Source organism: Theropithecus gelada, chromosome 11 (assembly GCF_003255815.1).
Source record: "Theropithecus gelada isolate Dixy chromosome 11, Tgel_1.0, whole genome shotgun sequence".
In the NCBI taxonomy this organism is placed as follows: Eukaryota; Metazoa; Chordata; class Mammalia; order Primates; family Cercopithecidae; genus Theropithecus; species Theropithecus gelada.
In genome coordinates this window covers 15,504,635-15,525,360 of record NC_037679.1, presented here as the reverse complement: position 1 = coordinate 15,525,360, position 20,726 = coordinate 15,504,635, and the positions used below count along the sequence as shown (strand labels likewise).

Sequence of the window (20,726 nt, the reverse complement as noted above, 5' to 3'; positions counted from 1 at the left end):
TCCTCACTGAGGGAGATAATATCAGTCCTTGAGAGAGCCAAAGTGGAGTCAGACTTGGGAAGATGAGTTCAGCTTTGGACATGTTGAGGTATCTTTGAGACATGAAGGTAGAGAATGCTATTCAGTTAGTTTAATATATGAGATTGTCAACTCGAGAGCTCAGAGGGGCCAGAAAAACAGATTTGCTGGGTCTGGCTTGGATGGTAGTTGAAGTGCGTGGGAGAGAGTGAGTTTGCCCAATCAGGCCTTGTACAGTGATAAGGGAAGAAGGCTAAAGATGCAGGCCTAAGGAAAATCAGCACTTAAGTAGGAGGAGGAACAGCCAATAAGAGGTCAAAGGGAAAAGTTTTATTTTATGTTGGATTTTTTTCCCCCTTAAGATGAGCTAGGACAGGTGTGGGGGCATATGCCTGTAATCCCAGCACTTTGGGTGGCTGGGGTGGGAGGATAGCTTGAGCCTGGGGGGTTGAGACTGCAGTGAGCTGAGATCACACCACTGCACATCACTACACTTTTGAGACACTATCTCAAAAGAAAAAAAAGATGGAATACCCTTGAGCAACTCATAATATATGGGGATAGGGCTAGCATAAAGGGAAGGTTGGAAATAAGGAATAACCAACTAAGGGACAGGAAGTGATTAATGAGGATTACAGAGTGCTTAGATTAGAAGCAAAGAACTAAGGGTGGGTGTTTGAAATATGTATGTTTTTAGGCTCGGGTGGAGAGAGTTGAGAGAGTTCATGTCTGATAACCTCAATTGTTCCTAAGAGGAAGGGAGCACATAAACCACGTGGGAGGCAAGGAAGCAGTGGAGTGAAGGGGCTTGAGGATAATGACAAAAGTTAGGGATAGTGGTTCTTTGGGAAGAGACAATGAAGCTGACCAAGAATACCAAAATGAAACCGGGCGCAGTGGCTCATGCCTGTAATCCCAGCATTTTGGGAGACCGAGGCAGGCAGATCACAAGGTCAGGGGTTCCAGACCAGCCTGGCCAACATGGTGAAACCCTGTCTCTACTAAAAATCAAAAATTAGCCAGGCGTGGTGGTGGGCACCTGTAATCCCAGCTACTCAGGAGGCTGAGGCAGGAGAATTGCTTGAACCTGGGAGGCGGAGTTGCAGTGAACCGAGATCATGCCGCTGCACTCCAGCCTGGATGACAGAGCGAGACTCTGTCTCAAAAAAAAAAAGAATACTGAAATGATTTGCTGCTGCTCAGGTTGCAGGCTATACATGTGTCTTGTATCACTATACAGGGTCATTTGGTTTTCTCCAGCACATCTGGGCCTAATTTAAGTTGAAGTCTAGGAAGCAGATGATTGCATTGATCTGAGGTTATGGTCTTTCGCAGGTGCGCTGCAAGGAAAAGAGTGCGCTGAAAGGAAAAGAGACGGAGGCCACACGGGAAAATGGTCAAACTGATGTGTATAGTGATACAGTAGTAGGATATGTGTGACCCTGGTTTGATCATTTTGTTTTCTATCTCAGAAATCTTCAGTGGCTCCCTGGCTTAGGTTCTAAATCTTTGAACTGATGGACAAAGATGAGGTTTTTCCCATAAAGCTGGGTCCAGCTGCTTTTCCATTGATTTCCTGATGGACCCATCTATTCATAATGGCTCCCTCTTTGGTTTTGTACTGGCAGTTCTCTGCTTAAATGCCCCTCCTATTCCCAGCTGCCTTAATCCTATGCAGCTTTCAAAGGCCCAGTTCTAATCATGCTTCCTCAGACAAAACCTCCTTGACCACTTTAACCTGAAAAGAGTACTAGTTTTTTAGTTTTTTTCAGTATCACGTATTTAGAGCTTGTACTGCCTTATCTTTTACATTGTTTGTCTATATTATGTGAGTTTTATTTCTGCAACTAAATTTCTTAAATTTCTTTAGCACTGCCATTGCACCTGCACACTATTTTTTGCCAGGAAGGTTCTCCCTAAGCATATAGTAACTGACTATAGAGTCTGACAGATGGAGAGGAAATTAATATTTGTGGGGTTCTTTCTGTTTGTTTTGTTTGTTTGTCTTTTGAGACAGGGTCTCACTCTGTTACCCAGGCTGGAGTGCAGTGGCACGATTTCAGCTTATTGCAACCTCGACCTCCTGGGTTCAAGTGATCCTCCTGCCTTAGCCTCCTGGGTAGCTGGGACTAAAGGTGTACATCAGCACGCGTGGCTAATTTTTGTATTTTATTTTTTGTAGAGACTGGGCTTCCCTATGTTACCCAGCTGGTCTCAAACTCCTGGACTCAAGTGATCCTCCCACCTCAGCCTCCCAAAGTGCTACGATTACAGGCGTGAGCCGCCATGTCCAGCCAGAGGTTCTTACTTTGTGCTCAGCACTGGGTAGAGTGCTTAATATCACTGCTTCTCAAACTGTCTTGGTAAAGGACGAGGTAGATTTTTCCTTCAAGCTGTTGCAGATCAGTAGTGTTCTAAAAGCACTTCTGTAAAATAAAATTACTAGAAAAATAACATTTAAAAAGACATACAGAATACAGGCTTTTTATTATTATCATTATTAAATTCAACAAACATTGGCTGAGTGCAATGGCTCATGCCTGTAATCCCAGCACTTTGGGAGGCCGAGGTGGGTGGATCACTTGAGGCCAGGAGTTCGAGAGCAGCCTAGGCATCATGGTGAAACCCCATCTCAACTACAAAATACAAAAAAAGTAGCCTGGCATGGTGGCACAGGCCTGTAATCCCAGCTACTTGGGAGGCTGAGGCACTATAATAGTTTGAACCCGGGAGGTGGAGGTTTCAGTGAGCCAAGATTACGCCACTGCACTTCAGCCTGGGTGACAGAGGGAGATCCTGTCTCAAAACAAAACAAAACTGTAAACTGCCTGTCAAATTGCTCTAAGATGAGGTCAGGAGTTCAAGACGAGCCTGGTCAATATGGTGAAACCCTGTCTCTACTAAAAATATAAAAATTAGCCGGGCATGGTGGCACGCGCCTGAAGTCCCAGCTACTCAGGAGGCTGAGGCAGAAGAGTTGCTTGAACCTGGGAGGCGGAGGTTGCAGTGAGCTGAGATCGTGCCATTGCACTCCAGCCTGGGCGACAGAGCAAGACTCTGACTCTGTCTCAGAAAAAAAAAAAAAAAAGGTAAGTTAATTTGAATTGCAAATGCATTTAATATTTTATCTGTTGTTTTCTTTTGGTTCTTGCATTTTAATGCCTCCAAGTATTGATTTCAGATGAATATTGCTTCATCTGAACTGCTTAATACTTAGTAGGAAAAGTAACTAACATCCCTTTTAAATGTCCAGATCCACTGACTCTATGGTGTTTGACAAAATTCTCACCTGGTCTATGATGAAATGTGAAAATAAAGTCAATGTAATGAATTTTTTTCATGAAGTCATATTTATTAAATTTAAAGGCCAGTATTTTATCCTGAGATTTTTGTCTATAGTTTTTTTTTGGTGTTAAAATGGTAGAAACAGAATGTGTATAGTAATTGTGTGGAGTGTTTATAACAGCTGTTTGAGATATAATTCATATACCGTAAAATTCACGCTTTTAAAATATACAGTTCAGGTTAGGTGTGGTGGCTCATACCTGTAATCTCAGCACTTTCGGAGGCCAAGGCAGGAGGATTGCTTGAGGCCAGCCAGGAGTTTGAGACCAGTGTGGGCAACATAGGGAGGTACCGGCTCTACACAAAATTAAAAACTTAGCCAGGTGTGGTATTGAACACCTGTGGTCCCAGCTACTTGGGAGGCTGAGGTGGGAGGATTGCTTGCGCCAAGGAATTGAGGCTATAGTGAGCCATGATTGATCTGTACTCCAGCCTGGGCTGGTCAACAGAGTGAGACCCTGTCTCAAAACAAAAACAAAAACAAGAAAACCCCTGTACAATTCTGTGATTTTTAGTATATTCAGAGAGTTGTACAACCATTTCTGCCCACCTCAGCCTCCTAAGGTGCTGGGATTACAGGTGTGAGCCACTGTGCCCATATCAGCCTATTGCATTTGCCTATTCTGGACATTTCATATAAATACCATCATACAATATATGACCTTTTGTGTTTGACTTCTTTTTTTTTTTTTTTGAGGTGGAGTTTTCTCTCTTGTTGCCCAGGCTGGAGTGCAGTGGCGTGATTTGGGCTCACTGCAACCTCTGCCTCCTGGGTTCAAGCGATTCTCCTGCCTCAGCCTCCCGAGTAGCTGGGATTACGGGTGCCCACCACCACACCCAGCTAATTTTTTTGTATTTTTCGTAAAGACGGGGTTTTACCATGTTGGCCAGGCTGGTCTCAAACTCCTGGCCTCAGGGTGATCTGCCTACCTTGGCCTCCCAAAGTGCTGGGATTACAGGTGTGAGCCACTGCACCCGGCTGTGTTTGGCTTCTTTAACTGAACATGTTTTCAGGTTTCATCTGCTTCGTGGCATGTATCAGTCAGTATTCCATTCCTCTTTTTTTTTTTTTTTTTTTTTGACACAGAGTCTTGCTTTGTCATCTTGGCTGGAGTGCAGTGGTGCAATATCGGCCCATTGCAACCTCCACCTCCCAGGCTCAAGTGATTCTCCCACCTCAGCTTCTCTAGTAGCTGGGACCACAAGCATGCACCACCACACTTGGATAATTTATTTTAAAAATTTTTTGTAGAGATGAGGTCTCAGTATATTGCCCAAACTGGTCTTAAACTCCTGGGCTCAAGTGATCCTCCCGCCTTGGCCTCCTGAAGTACTGGGATTTCAGGCATGAGCCACTGAGCCCAGCTGTGCCCTTTTTAAATATAGACTTTCAAATTTGAGTTAGCATAGTTAGGAGGCAGGAGGATCACTTGAGGTCAGGAGTTCCAGAGCAGCCTGGGCAACATGGTGAAACCCTGTCTCTACCAAAAATACCAAAAAATTAGCTGGGCACGCCGGGCACGGTGGCTCACGCCTGTAATCCCTGCATTTTGTGAGGCAGAGACGGGTGGATCACCTGAGGTCGGGAGTTTGAGATCAGTCTGACCAACATGGAGAAACCTCGTCTCTACTCAAAATACAAAATTAACGGGGTGTGATGGTGCATACCTGTAATCCCAGCTACTTGGGAGGCTGAGGCAGGAGAATTGCTTGAACCTGGGAGGTGGAGGTTACGGTGAGCCAAGATCACGCCATTGCACTCCAGCCTGGGCAACAAGAGTGAAACTCCGTCTCAAAAAAAAAATAGCTGGGCATGGTGGCATATGCCTGTGGTCCCAGCTACTCGGGAGGCTGAGGTGGGAGGATGACTTGAGTCGGGGAGGTGGAGCCTTCAGTGAGTGGAGATCGTGCCACTGCACTCCAGCCTGGATGACAGAATGAGACCCCTATCTCAATAAATAAAATAACTCATTTATAAAAACATTATATTGGGATGTTTATTCTCTCTGATCCTGTTTTTCTTGATTTGTAATATGGAGATGATTGTACCTATCACTGAGGACTTGTATGTTCAAAGTATTTGAAGCTATGAAGGCCTGCTGGGCACTGTGGCTCATGTAGCCTGGAATGCCAGCACTTTGGGAGGCCTAGGCAGGCAGATCTCTTGAGCTTATGAGTTGATCAGCCTGGGCAACATGGCCAAACCCAGTCTCTACAAAAAATTAAAAAATTAGCTGGGGCCGGGTGCAGTGGCTCATACCTGTAATCCCAGCACTTTGGGAGGCTGAGGCAGGTAGATCACTTGTGATCAGGAGTTCGAGATCAGACTGCCCAACATGGTGAAACCCCATCTTTACTAAAAATACAAAAATTACCCAGGCACAGTGGTGGGTGCCTGTAGTCCCAGCTACTTGGGATGCTGAGGCAGGAGAATCGCTTGAACCTGGGAGGGAGCTGGAGGTTCCAGTGAGTCAAGATCGTGCCACTGCACCCCAGGCTGGGTGACAAAGTGAAACTCCATCTCAGAAAAAAAAAAAAAAAGAAGTTTATCAAGCCCAGTATTAACACTTTGGGAGTGAGAGAGCAGACTGACCTCTGCAAAATGAGATCAGCATACTTTGGTGTAGTTTGGGTCTTTTTATGTGTTTTTTTGGCTGCCTAATCTCTAGCCAGTGTCTGCCTTTTTGACTGATGGGTGTGTTGCTTAGTGCTTGCCTGCTGCCTCCATCCCATAATTTTAAGTGCGTGCATGATATTCAGTCCATATGCGTGAGTTTTGATGAGGTGATTATCATACGGGGTATGATAAGGACAGGTTTTTCTCTTTGATGCATATGCCTTGCCCTGAAGAACTGCCCCTTGCTGGTTTGGTCTAGATCCTGCCGGCCATGGGGTTCTTGCTTGCTTCTCTTACTTTTTGTTTTGGCCTGCTTAACTTCTGCCTCTTATCTTGCTTTTTGCTCACCTACCCCTTCACCTTGCTTCAGCTCTCATGTTCTTACTAATTCTGCCCTTTATCCAACTTTGAATTCCCTTTACTATTATCCTCCTCATTTTCCCTATTGTGCTGCTTCAGTTACAGTGAGCCATGATTGTACCACTGCACTCCTGGGTGCCAGCCTGGGTGCCAGAGTGAGACCCTGTCTCAAAAAAAAAAGCTATAAAATCATTTTGTAAACTCGAGTGCACTAGGAAAAGATATTACTATTTTTGGTTTTGTACAAATGATTTCCTTTCTTTCGTGAATTATTTTCTTGGGTTCTATTTTCTGAAATGAGTTTACTGTTTCAAAGGGTATGACCCAGGATAATCTGTTGAGTCAAAATTCAGCAAAGATTTATTGCATGCTCGGCCGGGCGAGGGGGCTCACGCCTGTAATCCCAGCATTTTGGGAAGCCAAGGTGGGCGGATCACCTGAGGTCAGGAGTTCAAGACCTGGCCAATATGGTGAAACCCCATCTCTACTAAAAATACAAAATTAGCCAGGTGTGGTGGCGTGTGGCTGTAATTCCAGCCATTCAGGAGGCTGAGGCAAAAGAATCACTTAAACCTGGGAGGCGGAGGTTGCAGTGAGCCGAGATCGCGCCACTACACTCCAGCCCGGGCAACAGAGCTGGACTCCATCTCAAAAAAAAAAAACTGCATGCTCGCTATATGCCAAGCTCTATTCTAGGCACTGGAGAATGCAGCAGTGAGCAAAACAAAATGAAGCCCTGCAGCTGGAGCTTTCCTTTTGTTGGACTGGTTTACAGTTTTTATTATACAAATCAATGATTTCTAAATGCTAGAAGAACACTAGTATATGATAACATTTCCATCCATCTGAAGTGAAATGAGAAAATAAGGATAATGTATTCTTACTGAATTCTGACCACTGTTCGGTGTTCTGAATTCCTTCCTGAGGAGCCTGGAGACAGCCATGTCCGCAGCCCATCCATCTTGCTAAACAGATCACTTGGACCCAGTATGTTATGGCTTGCTCTCATAACTTGATTCTGGCATAGCACCAATGACACAGTGGTTAGCAGACTTCCTTAACTAAGTTACATTGATGTTAAATATTCCTTTCTACTGACTCAACTTTTTATTTTTATTTATTTTTTGAGATGGAGTCTTGCTCTATGGCCCAGGCTAGAGTGCGGTGGTGCTATCTCAGCCTACTGCAACCTCTCCCTCCCAGGTTCAAGCAATTCTGCCTCAGCCTCCCAAGTAGCTGCGACTACAGGCGCATACCACCATGCCCAGCTAATTTTTGTATTTTTAGTAGAGACAGGGTTTCACCATGTTGGTCCGGCTGGTCTTGAACTCCTGACCTAAGGTGATCTACCCACCTCGGCCTCCCAAAGTGCTGGGATTACAGGCGTGAGCCACCATGCCCAGCCAAGACTTCTTGAGTTAGTGTTTTCTTGGTCTACAGTTACTCTTTGGTTAAGAATAAGTCTCTTTAAATATTTGTCAGTGTTTGGTTTTTCCATAGACAGTATGGAGTTTTTCATAGTGATTATGGATCTTAAAGGACATAGCTGAGATTATATCGTATACTATATACTTTTTTAGGGTGTTAAGCTGTTTATTTTATGAAACATTGGCATTAATCGATGTTCGTAGGATGTTGTTTTTTAAATTATTGTATGTTTTCATTTATTTATTTTTGAGACAGAGTCTCACTCTGTCACCCAGGCTGGTGTGCAGTGGTGTGATCATGGCTCACTGCAGCCTTGACCTCTTCAGGCTCAGATGATCCTCCCACCTCAGCCTCCCGAATAGCTGGGACTATAGGTGCATGCTGCCATGCCTGGCTAATTTTTGTAATTTTTGTAGATACGGGGTTTCTCCATGTTGCCCAGGCTGGTCTCAAACTCATAGGCTCAAGTGATCCATACAGGTGGGCCTCCCAAAGGGCTGAGATTACAGGTGTGAGCCACCACATCCAGCCTGTTTATTCTTATTTTTAATGTTCTTACCAGTCAAGATAGGATGGTTCCCCACTTGGGGTGGGAATATACTGGTACATGAAATCATAAAGCATGGAAACCACTGATTTAACTTTGTATTATGACAGATTACAAAGTGCTTTTATTTGAGTGATTTCACTGGATTCACACAATAACCATGGAAGGAAGGTAGGGTAGTTGAGTTAGTTCAGGTCTTCCAGGAAGCAGACACTGAGATGGAGTTAGGGGGTATGAGGGGCTTATCGAGAAGTATACCTGTAATAGATTAAGGAGAAGGAGCAGGATTGGGGGACAGCAGGAGCCTCAGACAGCAAGGCGGATCTGATAGTCTCAGTCAATCCAATGGGAATCTCTGGAGCAAGGATTGCTTGGTCGAGGTACCAGTCTCTGTGAACACCAAGTTGTACTCAACAGTTTTTGCTGAATCTCTCTCATATGAAAGTTCCTAGTTTCGGTGCGTTCAGAAGTACGTAAGACAATGTTTGGTAGAGGAGAAAAAACTGTTCTGGGTAATTATAATGTAAGACAGAAAGTAGTTAGGTGCTGGAGTAGGAAGTACATACAGTGTGAGACCTGCCATCAGATCCCATCCTGTTGTGGGCTATCAAGAGAAACTTTGTGGAGGAGTAGCATTTGAGCTTGATCTTTTTTTTTTTTTTTTTTTTTTGAGACAGAGTCTAGCTCTGTCGCCCAGGCTGGAGTGCAGTGGCCGGATCTCAGCTCACTGCAAGCTCTGCCTCCCAGGTTCACGCCATTCTCCTGCCTCAGCCTCCCGAGTAGCTGGGACTACAGGCGCCCGCCACCTTGCCCGGCTAGTTTTTTGTATTTTTTAGTAGAGACGGGGTTTCACCATGTTAGCCAGGATGGTCTCGATCTCCTAACCTCGTGATCTACCCATCTCGGCCTCCCAAAGTGCTGGGATTACAGGCTTGAGCCACCACGCCCGGCCTTGAGCTTGATCTTGAAGGTCAGATAGGCTTAGAACTTTTGTAAAGGAGGGTAGACCTCCCACATGGAGGAATAATAAACTGAGTGCGTGTTTGGAGACCATTGGGTGTGCTCTGTGTCTGGAAACATGTATGTTTGTGTTCCTGGGTAGGGCGACCAACAGCTAGAGGGGGCAACCAAGCCAAGTACAAGGCTGATTTTTTTTTTTTTTTTTTTTTTGAGGCAAGGTCTCACTGTTTTGCCCAGGCTGCAGCGCAATGGCACGATCATGGCTTACTGCAGCCTTAACCTCCCAGACTCAAGTGATCCTCCTGAGTAGCTGGGACCACAGACATGTGCCACCACACCTGGCTAATTACAAAAACATATTTTTGGTAGTGGCCGGACACTGTGGTTCACGCCTGTAATCCCAGCACTTTGGGAGGCCGAGGTGGGTGGATCACTTGAGGTCAGGAGTTCGAGACTCACCTGGCCAACGTGGCAAAACCTGGTTTCTACTAAAAATACAAAAATTAGCCAGGCCTGGTGGCTTATGCCTGTAGTCCCAGCTACTCAGGAGGCTGAGGCAGGAGAATCGTTTGAGCCCAGGAGGTGGAGGTTGCAGTGAGCCGAGATTGTGCCACTGCACTACAACCTGTGACAGAGTGAGACTCTGTTTTTAAACAAAAATGTTTTGTAGAGATGGGGGTCTCACTTTTTTGCCCAGTCTGGTCTTAAACTCCTGGGCTCAAGTGATCCTCCTGCCTTGGCCTCCCAAAGTGCTGGGGTTACAGGTATGAGCTGCCATGCCCAGGCTGATTTTTTTTTTTTTGAGACAGAATCTCACTCTGTCACCTAGGCCGAAGTGTGGTGGCTCAATCTTGGCTCACCGCAACCCCTGCCTCCGGGCTCAAGCAATCCTCCTGCCTCAGCCTCAGCCTCAGAGTAGCAGGGACTATAGGCACACACCACCACATCCAGCAAATTTTCTTTTCTTTCTTTTTTTTGGTAGAGACGGGGTTTCTTTTTTTTCTTTTTTGTATTTTTAGTAGAGACGGGGTTTTGACATGTTGTCCAGGCTGGTCTCCAGCTCCTAGACTCAAGCAATCAACCCGCCTCAGCCTCCCAAAGTGCTGGGATTACAGGCATGAGACATCATGCCCGGCCGAGTTTTAAAATAGTTGTTTTCACCAGGGAGAGCTGGAATTCCTGTTGAAAACTCTTATTCCAGTTCCAGTGAATGTGGGCCCAAGGCTGCAGGCCTGCCTTGTGAGCCCTGATCTGAGAGCTTACGATAGATTGTCTAACCCATTTTTTTCTCTGCTTTGCGTGTTGCTCCACAGCCTGGTTTTGTCAAAACTGCAGAAGGATTAGAACTGGAAGTCCTGAGTCTCTTCCGTTACCTCTTCTTTTCTGGCATCTGCCAGGACCCCTTCTTCTTTCCTATCTCCTTTCTCCTCCTCCTTTTTTTTTTTTTTTTTTTTTTTTTTGTTTAAATCTTGCTTTGTCACCCAGGCTGTAGGGCAGTGGTGCCATCTCAGTTCACTGCAACCTCTACCTCCCCGGTTCAAGCGATTCACGTGCCTCAGCCTCCCAGATAGCAGGGATTACAGGCGCCTGCCACCATGCCCCTCTAAGTTTTGTATTTTCAGTAGACATGGGGTTTCACCATATTGGCCAGGCTGGTCTCGAACTCCTGACCTCAGATGATCCACCTGCCTTGGCCTCCCAAAGTGCTGGGATGACAGGGGTGAGCCACTGCACCCAGCCTCTCCTCCCTTTTATTTTCGTAGCCAGCAGGGATGGCTGTTACAGCCTCTTATTTTTGCCTTTCAGGTAAAGTGGTATGTTGAAGATAGAGGCTTGGGTCCTCTGCTGTGGCCATTTTTACAAATACTGAATTTTAGATTGGTCTGCTCTGGAGGAACCAAGATAAAGGGCGAGGGTAGCAGACAGGACTGTGTGAGGTTATCTGTCTGGGAGCCTTCCCAGATATGGCTTTGTCTCTGCTATTAGAAGACTTTATCATTTTGTACCTTTTAGTGCCAAAGTATGATTTTGTGCCTCCTTTTGAAGAGTATGTGCTGACACAGCATGTTTATAGCTCTGTTGTCTATTTTTGTCAGCTTCCTTGGAGAGAGGACACAGGGAAGCCCTTCAACTTTTGTGTGTGTGTGTGTGTGTGTGTGTGTATGGGCATGCTTATGTGCACATACACACAGTAGTCTTTCTAAAAAAGCTGGATGTATCTTTGCAGAGAGTCAGGGATTTTATACACTGAACCTACCTCACTGGAGCCCAGGTTTCAGGGTCTGCAGGTGCCTGAGAAAGGATGACAAAAGGAAGTCTCCTTTCAGTTCTGCTCACTCAGTGAGTGTTTTACTGGCTCAATTTATGGCTGGGCTGAGCAGTTAGAAATTGGATAACACTGGGTAGGGGTGGAGGGATAGCTAGCAACCTGAAGAAGTAGACCAGTTATATAAATGCAGGGAGAGAGCATCAGGCATTAAAGTTTTGTCCTTTGGAAGCTGCTACCTATCTTCTGTGAAGGAGTGGGGTGGAGTTGGGTTAGAGGTAGGTATGTGAGCCAGGAAAGATCTTTTTAGAGGATGCTACCAAGGACAGAGCAGTGTGGCTGAAGGTGTCAAAGGAAAGATTGATGGTTATTCCTGATTTTGTGGAGTAATAGGGTAAAAAATGTAATGTGGGCTGGGTGTGGTGGTTCACGCCTGTAATCTCGGCACTTTGGGAGGCCAAGGCAGGTGGATCACGAGGTCAGGAGATCGAGACCATCCTGCCCAACATGGTGAAACCCCATCTCTACTATAAATACAAAAATTAGCCGGGCATGGTGGCGGGCGCCTGTAGTCCCAGCTACTTGGGAGGCTGAGGCAGGAGAATCACTTGAACCCGGGAGGCAGAGGTTGCAATGAGCCAAGATCACGCCACTGCACTCCAGACTGGCAATAAAGCGAGACTCTGTCTCAAAAAAAAAAAGAGATCGAGACCATCCTCAACATGGTGAAACCCCGTGTCTACTAAAAATACAAAAATTAGGGCTGGGCATGGTGGCTCACGCCTGTAATCCCAGCACTTTGGGAGGCCGAGGTGGGCGGATCACGAGGTCAGGAGATCGAGACCATCCTGGCTAACACGGTGAAACCCTGTCTCTACTAAAAATACAAAAAATTAGCCGGTCATGGTGGCGGGCGCCTATAGTCCCAGCTGCTTGGGAGGCTGAGGCAGGAGAATGGTGTGAACCCAGGAGGTGGAGCTTGCAGTGAGCCAAAATTGAGCCATTGCACTCCAGCCTGGGAGACAGCAAGACTCTGTCTCCAAAAAAAAAAAAAATACAAAAATTAGCTGGGCGTGCCTGTAGCCCCAGCTACTCAGGAGGCTGATGAGGATAATCTCTTGAACCCAAGAGGCGGAGGTTGCAGTGAGCCGAGATTGTGCCACTCTACAGAGCAAGACTGTGTCTCAAAAGAAAAAAGCAATGTGTTTGTGTATGTGTATCTGTTATTATAGTGTCAAGTTCTGAAATGTGCAAGATTGTAGATCTGTGCCTACTTGATTATCTGATGAGAGTTTAGGGGTCTTTCTTTTCTTTTCTTCTTCTTCTTTTTTTTTTTTTTTCCAAGGTCTCACAGTCACCCAGGCTGAAGTGCAGTGTGATCACAGCTCACTGCAACCTCAACCTCCTGGGCTCGAGCAGTTGTCCCACCTCAGCCTCTCAATTAGCTAGGACCACAGGGATGTGCCACCATGGCGGCCAATTTTTTATTTTTTGTAGAGATGGGGTCTTTTTTTTTTTTTTTTTTTGAGACGGACTCTCGCTCTGTCACCCAGGCTGGAGTGCAGTGGCCGGATCTCAGCTCACTGCAAGCTCCGCCTCCCGGGTTTACGCCATTCTCCTGCCTCAGCCTCCCGAGTAGCTGGGACTACAGGCGCCCGCCACCTCGCCTGGCTAAGTTTTTGTATTTTTAGTAGAGACGGGGTTTCACTGTGTTAGCCAGGATGGTCTCGATCTCCTGACCTCGTGATCCGCCCATCTCGGCCTCCCAAAGTGCTGGGATTACAGGCTTGAGCCACCGTGCCCGGCCGAGATGGGGTCTTAAGCTGTTACCCAGGCTGCTCGCAAACTCCTGGGTTCAAGTGAGTCTCCCGCCTTGGTCTCCCAAAGTTTTGGGATTAGAGGTGTGAGCCACTGCACCTGGCCTGGTGTGTGCTTCTTAATTTGGTCCCTGTTCCAAGGCTTGGCCAGGCACAGCGGCTTACACCTGTAATCCCAACACTTTGGCAGGTCAAGGCAGAAGAATTGCGTAAACGCAGGGATTTGAGGTTGCAGTGAGCTATCATTTCACCACTGCACCCCAGCCTGGGTAAGAGTGAAATCCTGTTTCTTAAAAGAAAAGTGGGGACATGCTTCACAAAAGGTAGATGAGGGTGGGTGAGGTGGCTCATGCCTGTAATCTCAACACTTGGAGAGGCCAAGATGAGAGGATTGCATAAGGCTAGGAATTTGAGACCAGCCGGGGCAACATAGTGAGACCCTATCTCTACAATTTTTTTTTTTTTTTTTGAGATGGAGGCTTGCTCTGTCACCCAGGCTGAAGTGCAGTGGCACAATCTTGGCTCACTGCAGCCTGCACTTCCCAGGTTCCAGCGATTCTCCTGCCTCAGCCTCCCAAGTAGCTGGGATTACAGACGCCCACCACCATGCCCAGCTAATTTTTTTTTTTTTTTTTAATGGAGTCTCCCTCTGTAGTCCAGGCTGGAGCGCAGTAGCACGATCTCAGCTCACTGCAAGCTCCACCTCCCGAGTTCACGCCATTCTCCTGCCTCAGCCTCCCGAATAGCTGGGACTATAGGCATCTGCCACCGACACCTGGCTAAATTTTTTTATTTTCAGTAGAGACAGGGTTTCACTGTGATTAGCCAGGATGGTCTCGATTTCCTGACCTCGTGATCCGCCTGCCTTGGCCTCCCAAAGTGCTGGGATTACAGGTGTGAGCCACCGGGCCCAGCCAACGCCCAGCTAATTTTTGTATTTTTAGTAGAAGATGGGGTTTCACCATGTTGGCCAAGCTGGTCTCGAACTCCTGACCTCAGGTGATCTGCCTGCCTTGGCCTTCCAAAGTGCTGGGATTACAGGCATGAGCCACCACACCTGGCCTACAAAAATGTTTTAAAAGGCCAGGCATGGTGGCACGTGCCCAGTCATAGCTACTCAGGAGGCTGAGGCAGGAGGACTGCTTGAGCCCAGGAATTTGAGGTTACAATGAGCTATGATCATGCCACTGTACTCCAGCCTGGGCAACAGAGTGAAACCCCTGTGTCTTTTTTTTTTTTTTTTTTAAAGGGAGATGATTCTTTGTGAGAGAGTCATCTCCCTTTGTGAGAGAGGGAATGTACCAGTTTCTATTTACTCCCTTTCCTCACCTGTTCTGTTAGATGCTGATTTCTACTGAGATTACCAAGGTTTAAGAGTAACTTTGGAGAGGAGAGTGAAGGACTTTTCTCTACACATTCTCAGTGTCTCAGAAGCCTCAGGGCTCCTGGGATGTATTAGATCCCTGGTGGAATCACTGTATGGCCAGAGCTCGGTTTTTTAATTCCTGTGGTGCATCAGAGCTGTGTCTGCATGGAAGAGCCACAGAAAGTGGAGGGTGACAAGGTTTGAGCAATTTATTTTTTCCAGAGACTCTGTAGACCAGGCTGGAATGTAGTGGTGCGATCATACCTCATTGCAACCTCAAACACCTAGGCTCAAGTAATTCTCTCGCCCCAGCCTCCTGAGTAGGAGGACTACAGGTGTGTGCCACAACACTTGGCTTTTGTACAGATGGGGTTTCACAATGTTGCCTAGGCTAATCTTGAACACTGGGACAAATGATCATCACGTCTTGGCCGCCTAAAGTGCTGAGATTATAGGCATGAGCCACTGTGCCCCGCCAGGGTCTAACAATTTTATTTATTTATTTATTTTGAGACAGAGTCTCTCTCTGGTGCCCAGGCCAGAGTGCAGTGGCATGATCTCGGCTCACCGCAACTTCCGCCTCCTGGATTCAAGCGATTCTCTTGCCTCAGCCTTCCAAGTGGCTAGGATTATAGGCATGTGCCACCATGCCTGGCTAATTTTGTATTTTTAGTAGAGACAGGGTTTCTCCATGTTGGTCAGGCTGGTCTCGAACTCCCAACCTCAGGTGATCTGCCCACCTCAGCCTCCCAAAGTGCTGGGATTACAGGAGTGAGTCACCGTGTCTGGCCAGGGCAGGTGCTTAATTCATAGGCTGGAGCCTCTTTGGTTTTGATCAGGTAGAAGCCATAATTTACAACTTTCCTTGGGACTGAGAGCAGAACTTTTGGTCGTGACAAAAGTCAAACATTTGAGGATCTTGTTCAGAATATTCTGAGCATTAGGGCCTTCTCCTGTTCCTATCTTCTTTTCATGGAGAGGAACTTACATTTTTAATCTTTCTCTATCTCTGCAGGCCTCGTGATTTCTGTCTCCTGTTTCTCCACTTCCTTCTCTATTGGTTGGTCCACTGATGTATGGACTTGCACATGATGAACTGTGAACTTCTAGCCACATGTAGTGCCCTTGGGTACTTGGAGGGAGACACTTACCACAAGGAACCAGATTGCTTAGGTAAGTACCTTTTTGAGGAAACAGGAAAAAAATTTGCTTGAATTAAGGAGGTCTGTTGAATTTCTCAAACCATGGGTGTGAAAATCATGTGGGTCTGGATGGAGCTTCTTCCAAGGTTCCACATGCATGTTTTGTTCTGTCTCTGAAGAGAGTGTGAAGGATCTGATCCGCTATTTGAGGCATGAGGATGAGACACGAGATGTGCGGCAGCAACTCGGGGCAGCCCAGATCCTACAGAGCGACCTTCTGCCCATCCTCACCCAGCACCGCCAGGACAAGCCTCTCTTTGATGCTGTTATCAGGTTGCCTCCCTAGCTTTTAAACTTTCGCCACCTGCCAGCCTTTGCTGTTTGAACTGATAGGTCTGGCATTTGAGCTGGTAAGGAAACTTAACAACTTCTCTCTCCTTCATTGTCTCCCAGACTGATGGTGAACTTGACACAACCAGCCTTGCTCTGTTTTGGCAGTCTGCCTAAGGAACCCAGCTTTCGGCACCATTTTTTGCAGGTGCTAACTTATTTGCAGGCCTACAAAGAGGTGAGGCTTTCCTTTGGAGTCCCTGGGGTGGAATATGGGGCAGTGGTGAAGAAGTGGATGACTGCTACTTAAGATCCAGTTCCCTATTTCACAGGCCTTTGCCAGTGAGAAGGCTTTTGGAGTCCTCAGTGAAACCTTGTATGAGCTGTTGCAGCTGGTGAGTCTTCACCTTACAGGATCCCATGGGACAGCACTTTGCACCTTCTCCGGGTGGAGGAGGAGAAGCTGAGATATGGTCCCAGTCCTTGGGGATATGGTAGTCCGATCCATAGTCTCTGGCTACCTCATTACTGTTTGAACTCTCTTTTTAATCCTGCTTCTCTTCTGTGCCTGGTCTTCCAGCCAGGGTACATGCTGCCTGCCTTCCACAGGGAGTCTCTTCCTCTTGCTCTCTTCTGATTAGGGCTGGGAGGAACGGCAGGAGGAAGACAACCTGCTGATTGAGCGGATCCTACTGCTGGTCAGAAATATTCTCCATGTCCCAGCTGACCTTGATCAGGAGAAGGTGAGTGTCTTGGGTATTCTGTGTTCTTGTGCATGGTTAGGTTGAGCTGCCCTTTTTTTTTTTTTTTTTTTGAGACAGAGTCTCGCTCTGTCACCCAGGCTGGAGTGCAGTGGCACGATCTCGGCTTACTGCAAGCTCTGCCTCCCGGGTTCATGCCATTCTCCTGCCTCAGCCTCTGCTTCCTGAGTAGCTGGGACAATAGGCGCCCGCCACCATGCCTGGCTAATTTTTTTTTTGTATTTTTAGTAAAGACAGGGTTTCACCGTGTTAGCCAGGATGGCCTCAATCTCCTGACCTCGTGATCTGTCCGCCTTGGCCTCCCAAAGTGCTGGGATTACAGGCGTAAGCCACCGTGCCCGGCCAAGCTGCTCTTTCTGGGCTATTCTGTCCTCTGACAAGTCTGGGAGAGGAGGCTTGGTCAAAGAATGAGTTGGAGAGCTTCAAGGCAGGGCAGTGGGATTGAATGAGCTCCCTTTGTACCCTCACCACTCACTGCTCAGAAGATTGATGACGACGCCAGCGTCCATGACCAGCTTCTCTGGGCGATTCACCTCAGTGGCCTGGACGACCTGCTCCTCTTTCTGGCCAGCTCATCTGCTGAGCAGCAATGGAGCCTACATGTGCTAGAGATTGTCTCCCTTATGTTTCGTGACCAGGTGAGACCCTGGCCTGTTGTCCTAGTCCCCTCCACCCATGTACTTTTCTGCTATACAGCCAGAATTGCTCTTGTGATAACGGCTGCATTATTTGGGGAAGGCAGGTGACAGCGGGAGTACCCATGTCTTGAGTACATGTAGTACCCCCTTATTCATGGTTTTACTTTCCTTGATTTCAGTTACTCACAGTCAACCGTGGTCTGAAAACATTAAGTGGAAAATTTCAGAAACAAACATTTTAGAAGTTTTAAACTTGTACATTGTTCTGAGTAGTGTAATGAAATCTTTTGTCCCTGTCTGTCCTGAACAAGATGTGAATCATCCCTTTGCCCAGCATATCCACACCGTGTACCCGCCTGTTAGTCACGTACTAGCCATCTTGGTTATCAGTTTGAAAAAACATAATAGAACGTGTGTGTGTATATATATGTATACGTGTTCTATTTTTTCTGATAACGTATGTATATAGAACATATATACATTCTATAAAACATAGAACGTACATGTTCTATGTATATGTGTATACACATACATATATATATACACGAATGTATACATATATATATTTTAGTACTGTCTGCAGTTTCAGGCATCCAGCGGGGGTCTTGGAACATATCCCCCTTCAGATAAGGGAGAACGACAGCACAGTGCCCCATTAATGGGGTTCTATTTTGTTCACTCTTTGCATGCCCAGTAGGCGTGAACTCAGGATAAGGAATGACTGTCCTCCTGATTCTTCCCTCTTTGTTCCAATCTAGAACCCCGAGCAGCTGGCGGGAATAGGGCAGGGACGCTTAGCTCAGGAGCGGAGTGCAGATGTTGCAGAACTGGAGGTGTTGCGCCAGCGAGAGATGGCAGAAAAGAAGACTCGAGCCCTCCAGCGAGGCAACAGGTGAGTGACAGAGAGGCAGGTTCTTGTTCCTACATCATGGAATGCTGAGGGCATAGGAGACAAATTCTAAGGTGGGGTGATTGAGTAACATTTTAGTTTATTTATTTATTTTTTTTTTGAGACAGAGTTTTACTCTTGTCACCCAGGCTGGAGTGCACTGGCACGATCTCTGCTCCCTGCAACCTCTGCCTCCTGGGTTCGAGCGATTCTTCTGCCTCAGCCTCCCCAGTAGCTGGAACTACAGGCGCCTGCCATCATGCCAGGCTAATTTTTGTATTTATAGTAGAGTCCGGGTTTCACCACGTTGGCCAGGCTGGTCTCAAACTCCTGACCTCAGGTGATCTCCTGCCTCGGCCTCCCAAATGCTGGGATTATAGGTGTGAGCTGCCGTGCCCGACCAACATTTTGTAGTTTTAATTTGCTCCAAGGTGCTGATGATAGAGAATGGAGATAAAGTTTCCAGAGAACTGAAGAATCACTTGGACCTTTTTGTTTCTTCTGCAGACATTCTCGATTTGGGGGCTCGTATATTGTCCAGGGGTTGAAATCCATTGGGGAGAGGGACCTCATCTTTCACAAAGGCCTTCACAATGTGAGTATTCTTACATCTGGAGTGGGAACATGTGGAGTTGCATAGCTTAAGCAGGGTAATCATCTTGAGTTCTTGGCTGGGCCTGATGGCTCACACTTGTGGTCCCAGCACTTTGGGAGACTGAGGCAGGAGGATTGCTTGAGCCCAGAAGTTCAAGATCAGACTGGGCAACATGGCAAGACCCTGTCTCTAAAAAAAAAAAAAAAATTAAAGGTTGGGTACAATGGCTTATACCTGTAATCCGCCAAGGAAGGAGGATTGCTTGAGCCCGGGAGTTCAAGACCAGCCTGGGCAACATGGCAAAACCCTGTCCCTACAACAAGTAAAAAAAACTAACTGAGCATGGTGGCACCCGCTTGTGGTCCTAACTACTCGGGAGGCTGAGGTGGGAGGATTGTTTGAGGCCAGGAGTTCAATCATTGCACTCCAGCCTGGGTGACAGAGCAAGTTCTCGTCTCAAAACAAAAACAAAAATTAGTTTCTTCTGAGAAAATTGACGAGAGCTGCAAGGGGAAGGTGGTAGTTAGGAGTAATTCTAATCCCCTAACCGACACACCCAGCTACGAAACTACAGTTCAGATTTGGGAAAGCAGCCGAAAAAGGTGCCTAAACGTCACCAGGCCGCCCGAGAGCTGTCCATTCAGCGCCGTTCTGCCCTCAATGTGAGGCTCTTCCTCAGAGACTTCTGCTCTGAGTTCCTGGAGAACTGTTACAACCGGCTCATGGGATCAGTAAAGGTGAGAATCTGTGAAGGATATGGAGATAATCAGGAATGGAATAGACAGGTGATGATGCAGCTGTTGGTGGGTAAGAGGTGGGGAGGAGCTTGGGGAGGCTGCCCCTGGAATGTGGACTAGTAGGTGGGAAGCATATATAGTTAGGATGTCCCTGAGAGATAGTGAAAATGCCAGAAGTGAGTGGGCTCCCAGCATGACAAAAGAGGCTCTGGAAAAATTGCCTCAGAGCGAGAGGAAAGGGAGAACAGGAGAGAGTTGGAAATTGTGGATCCTAGAGTATTATGATAGCGGTGGCCCAGCGTGGTGGCTCACACCTGTAATCCCAGCCCTTTGAGAGGCCGAGGTGGTGGATCACTTGAGGTCAGGAGTTCGAGACCAACCTGGCCAGCATGGTGAAACCCTATCTTTACGGAAAAAAATACAAAAAAAAAAGGTGGCATGATGGTGTGCATTTGTAGTCCCAGTTACTCGGGAACCTGAGGCAGGATAATCACTTGAACCTGGGAAGCAGAGGTTGCAGTGAGCCGAGATCACACCACTGCACTCCAGCCTCATCATGACAGAGCGAGACTGTCAAAAAAAAAAAAAAAGAAAAAAAATAAACAGGCGCGGTGGCTCACGCCTGTAATACCAACAGTTTGGGAGCCCAAGGCAGGTATATCACCTGAGGTCAGAAGTTTGAGACCAGCCTGCAACATGGTGAAACCCCATCTCTACTGAAAATACAAAAAATTAACTGGGCATGGTGACGGGCACCTATAATCCTAGCTACCCGGGAGGCTGAGGCAGGAGAATCGCTTGAACCTGGGAGCTGGAAGTTGCAGTGAGCCGAGATCATGCCATTGCACTCCAGCCTGGGCAATAGAGTGAGACTCCGCCTCAAAAAAAAAAAATTATGACAATGGTGTCC

The 20,726-nt window shown here is 46.9% G+C and overlaps 1 protein-coding gene across 1 annotated transcript in view; it reads left to right on the top strand.

Moving 5' to 3' along the window:
• The window catches only part of TIMELESS (timeless circadian regulator), a 34,412-nt gene that overhangs the window by 4,325 nt on the left and 9,361 nt on the right, over positions 1 to 20,726 (top strand). Inside the window, exons 2-10 of the mRNA XM_025401440.1 lie at positions 15,740 to 15,897; positions 16,046 to 16,199; positions 16,320 to 16,434; positions 16,529 to 16,591; positions 16,838 to 16,939; positions 17,440 to 17,595; positions 18,354 to 18,487; positions 18,992 to 19,079; positions 19,640 to 19,816. Of these exons, the coding sequence (XP_025257225.1) occupies positions 15,801 to 15,897; positions 16,046 to 16,199; positions 16,320 to 16,434; positions 16,529 to 16,591; positions 16,838 to 16,939; positions 17,440 to 17,595; positions 18,354 to 18,487; positions 18,992 to 19,079; positions 19,640 to 19,816 (1,086 nt within the window). The 5' untranslated portion in view covers positions 15,740 to 15,800. The remainder of the gene's footprint in view (positions 1 to 15,739; positions 15,898 to 16,045; positions 16,200 to 16,319; positions 16,435 to 16,528; positions 16,592 to 16,837; positions 16,940 to 17,439; positions 17,596 to 18,353; positions 18,488 to 18,991; positions 19,080 to 19,639; positions 19,817 to 20,726) is intronic.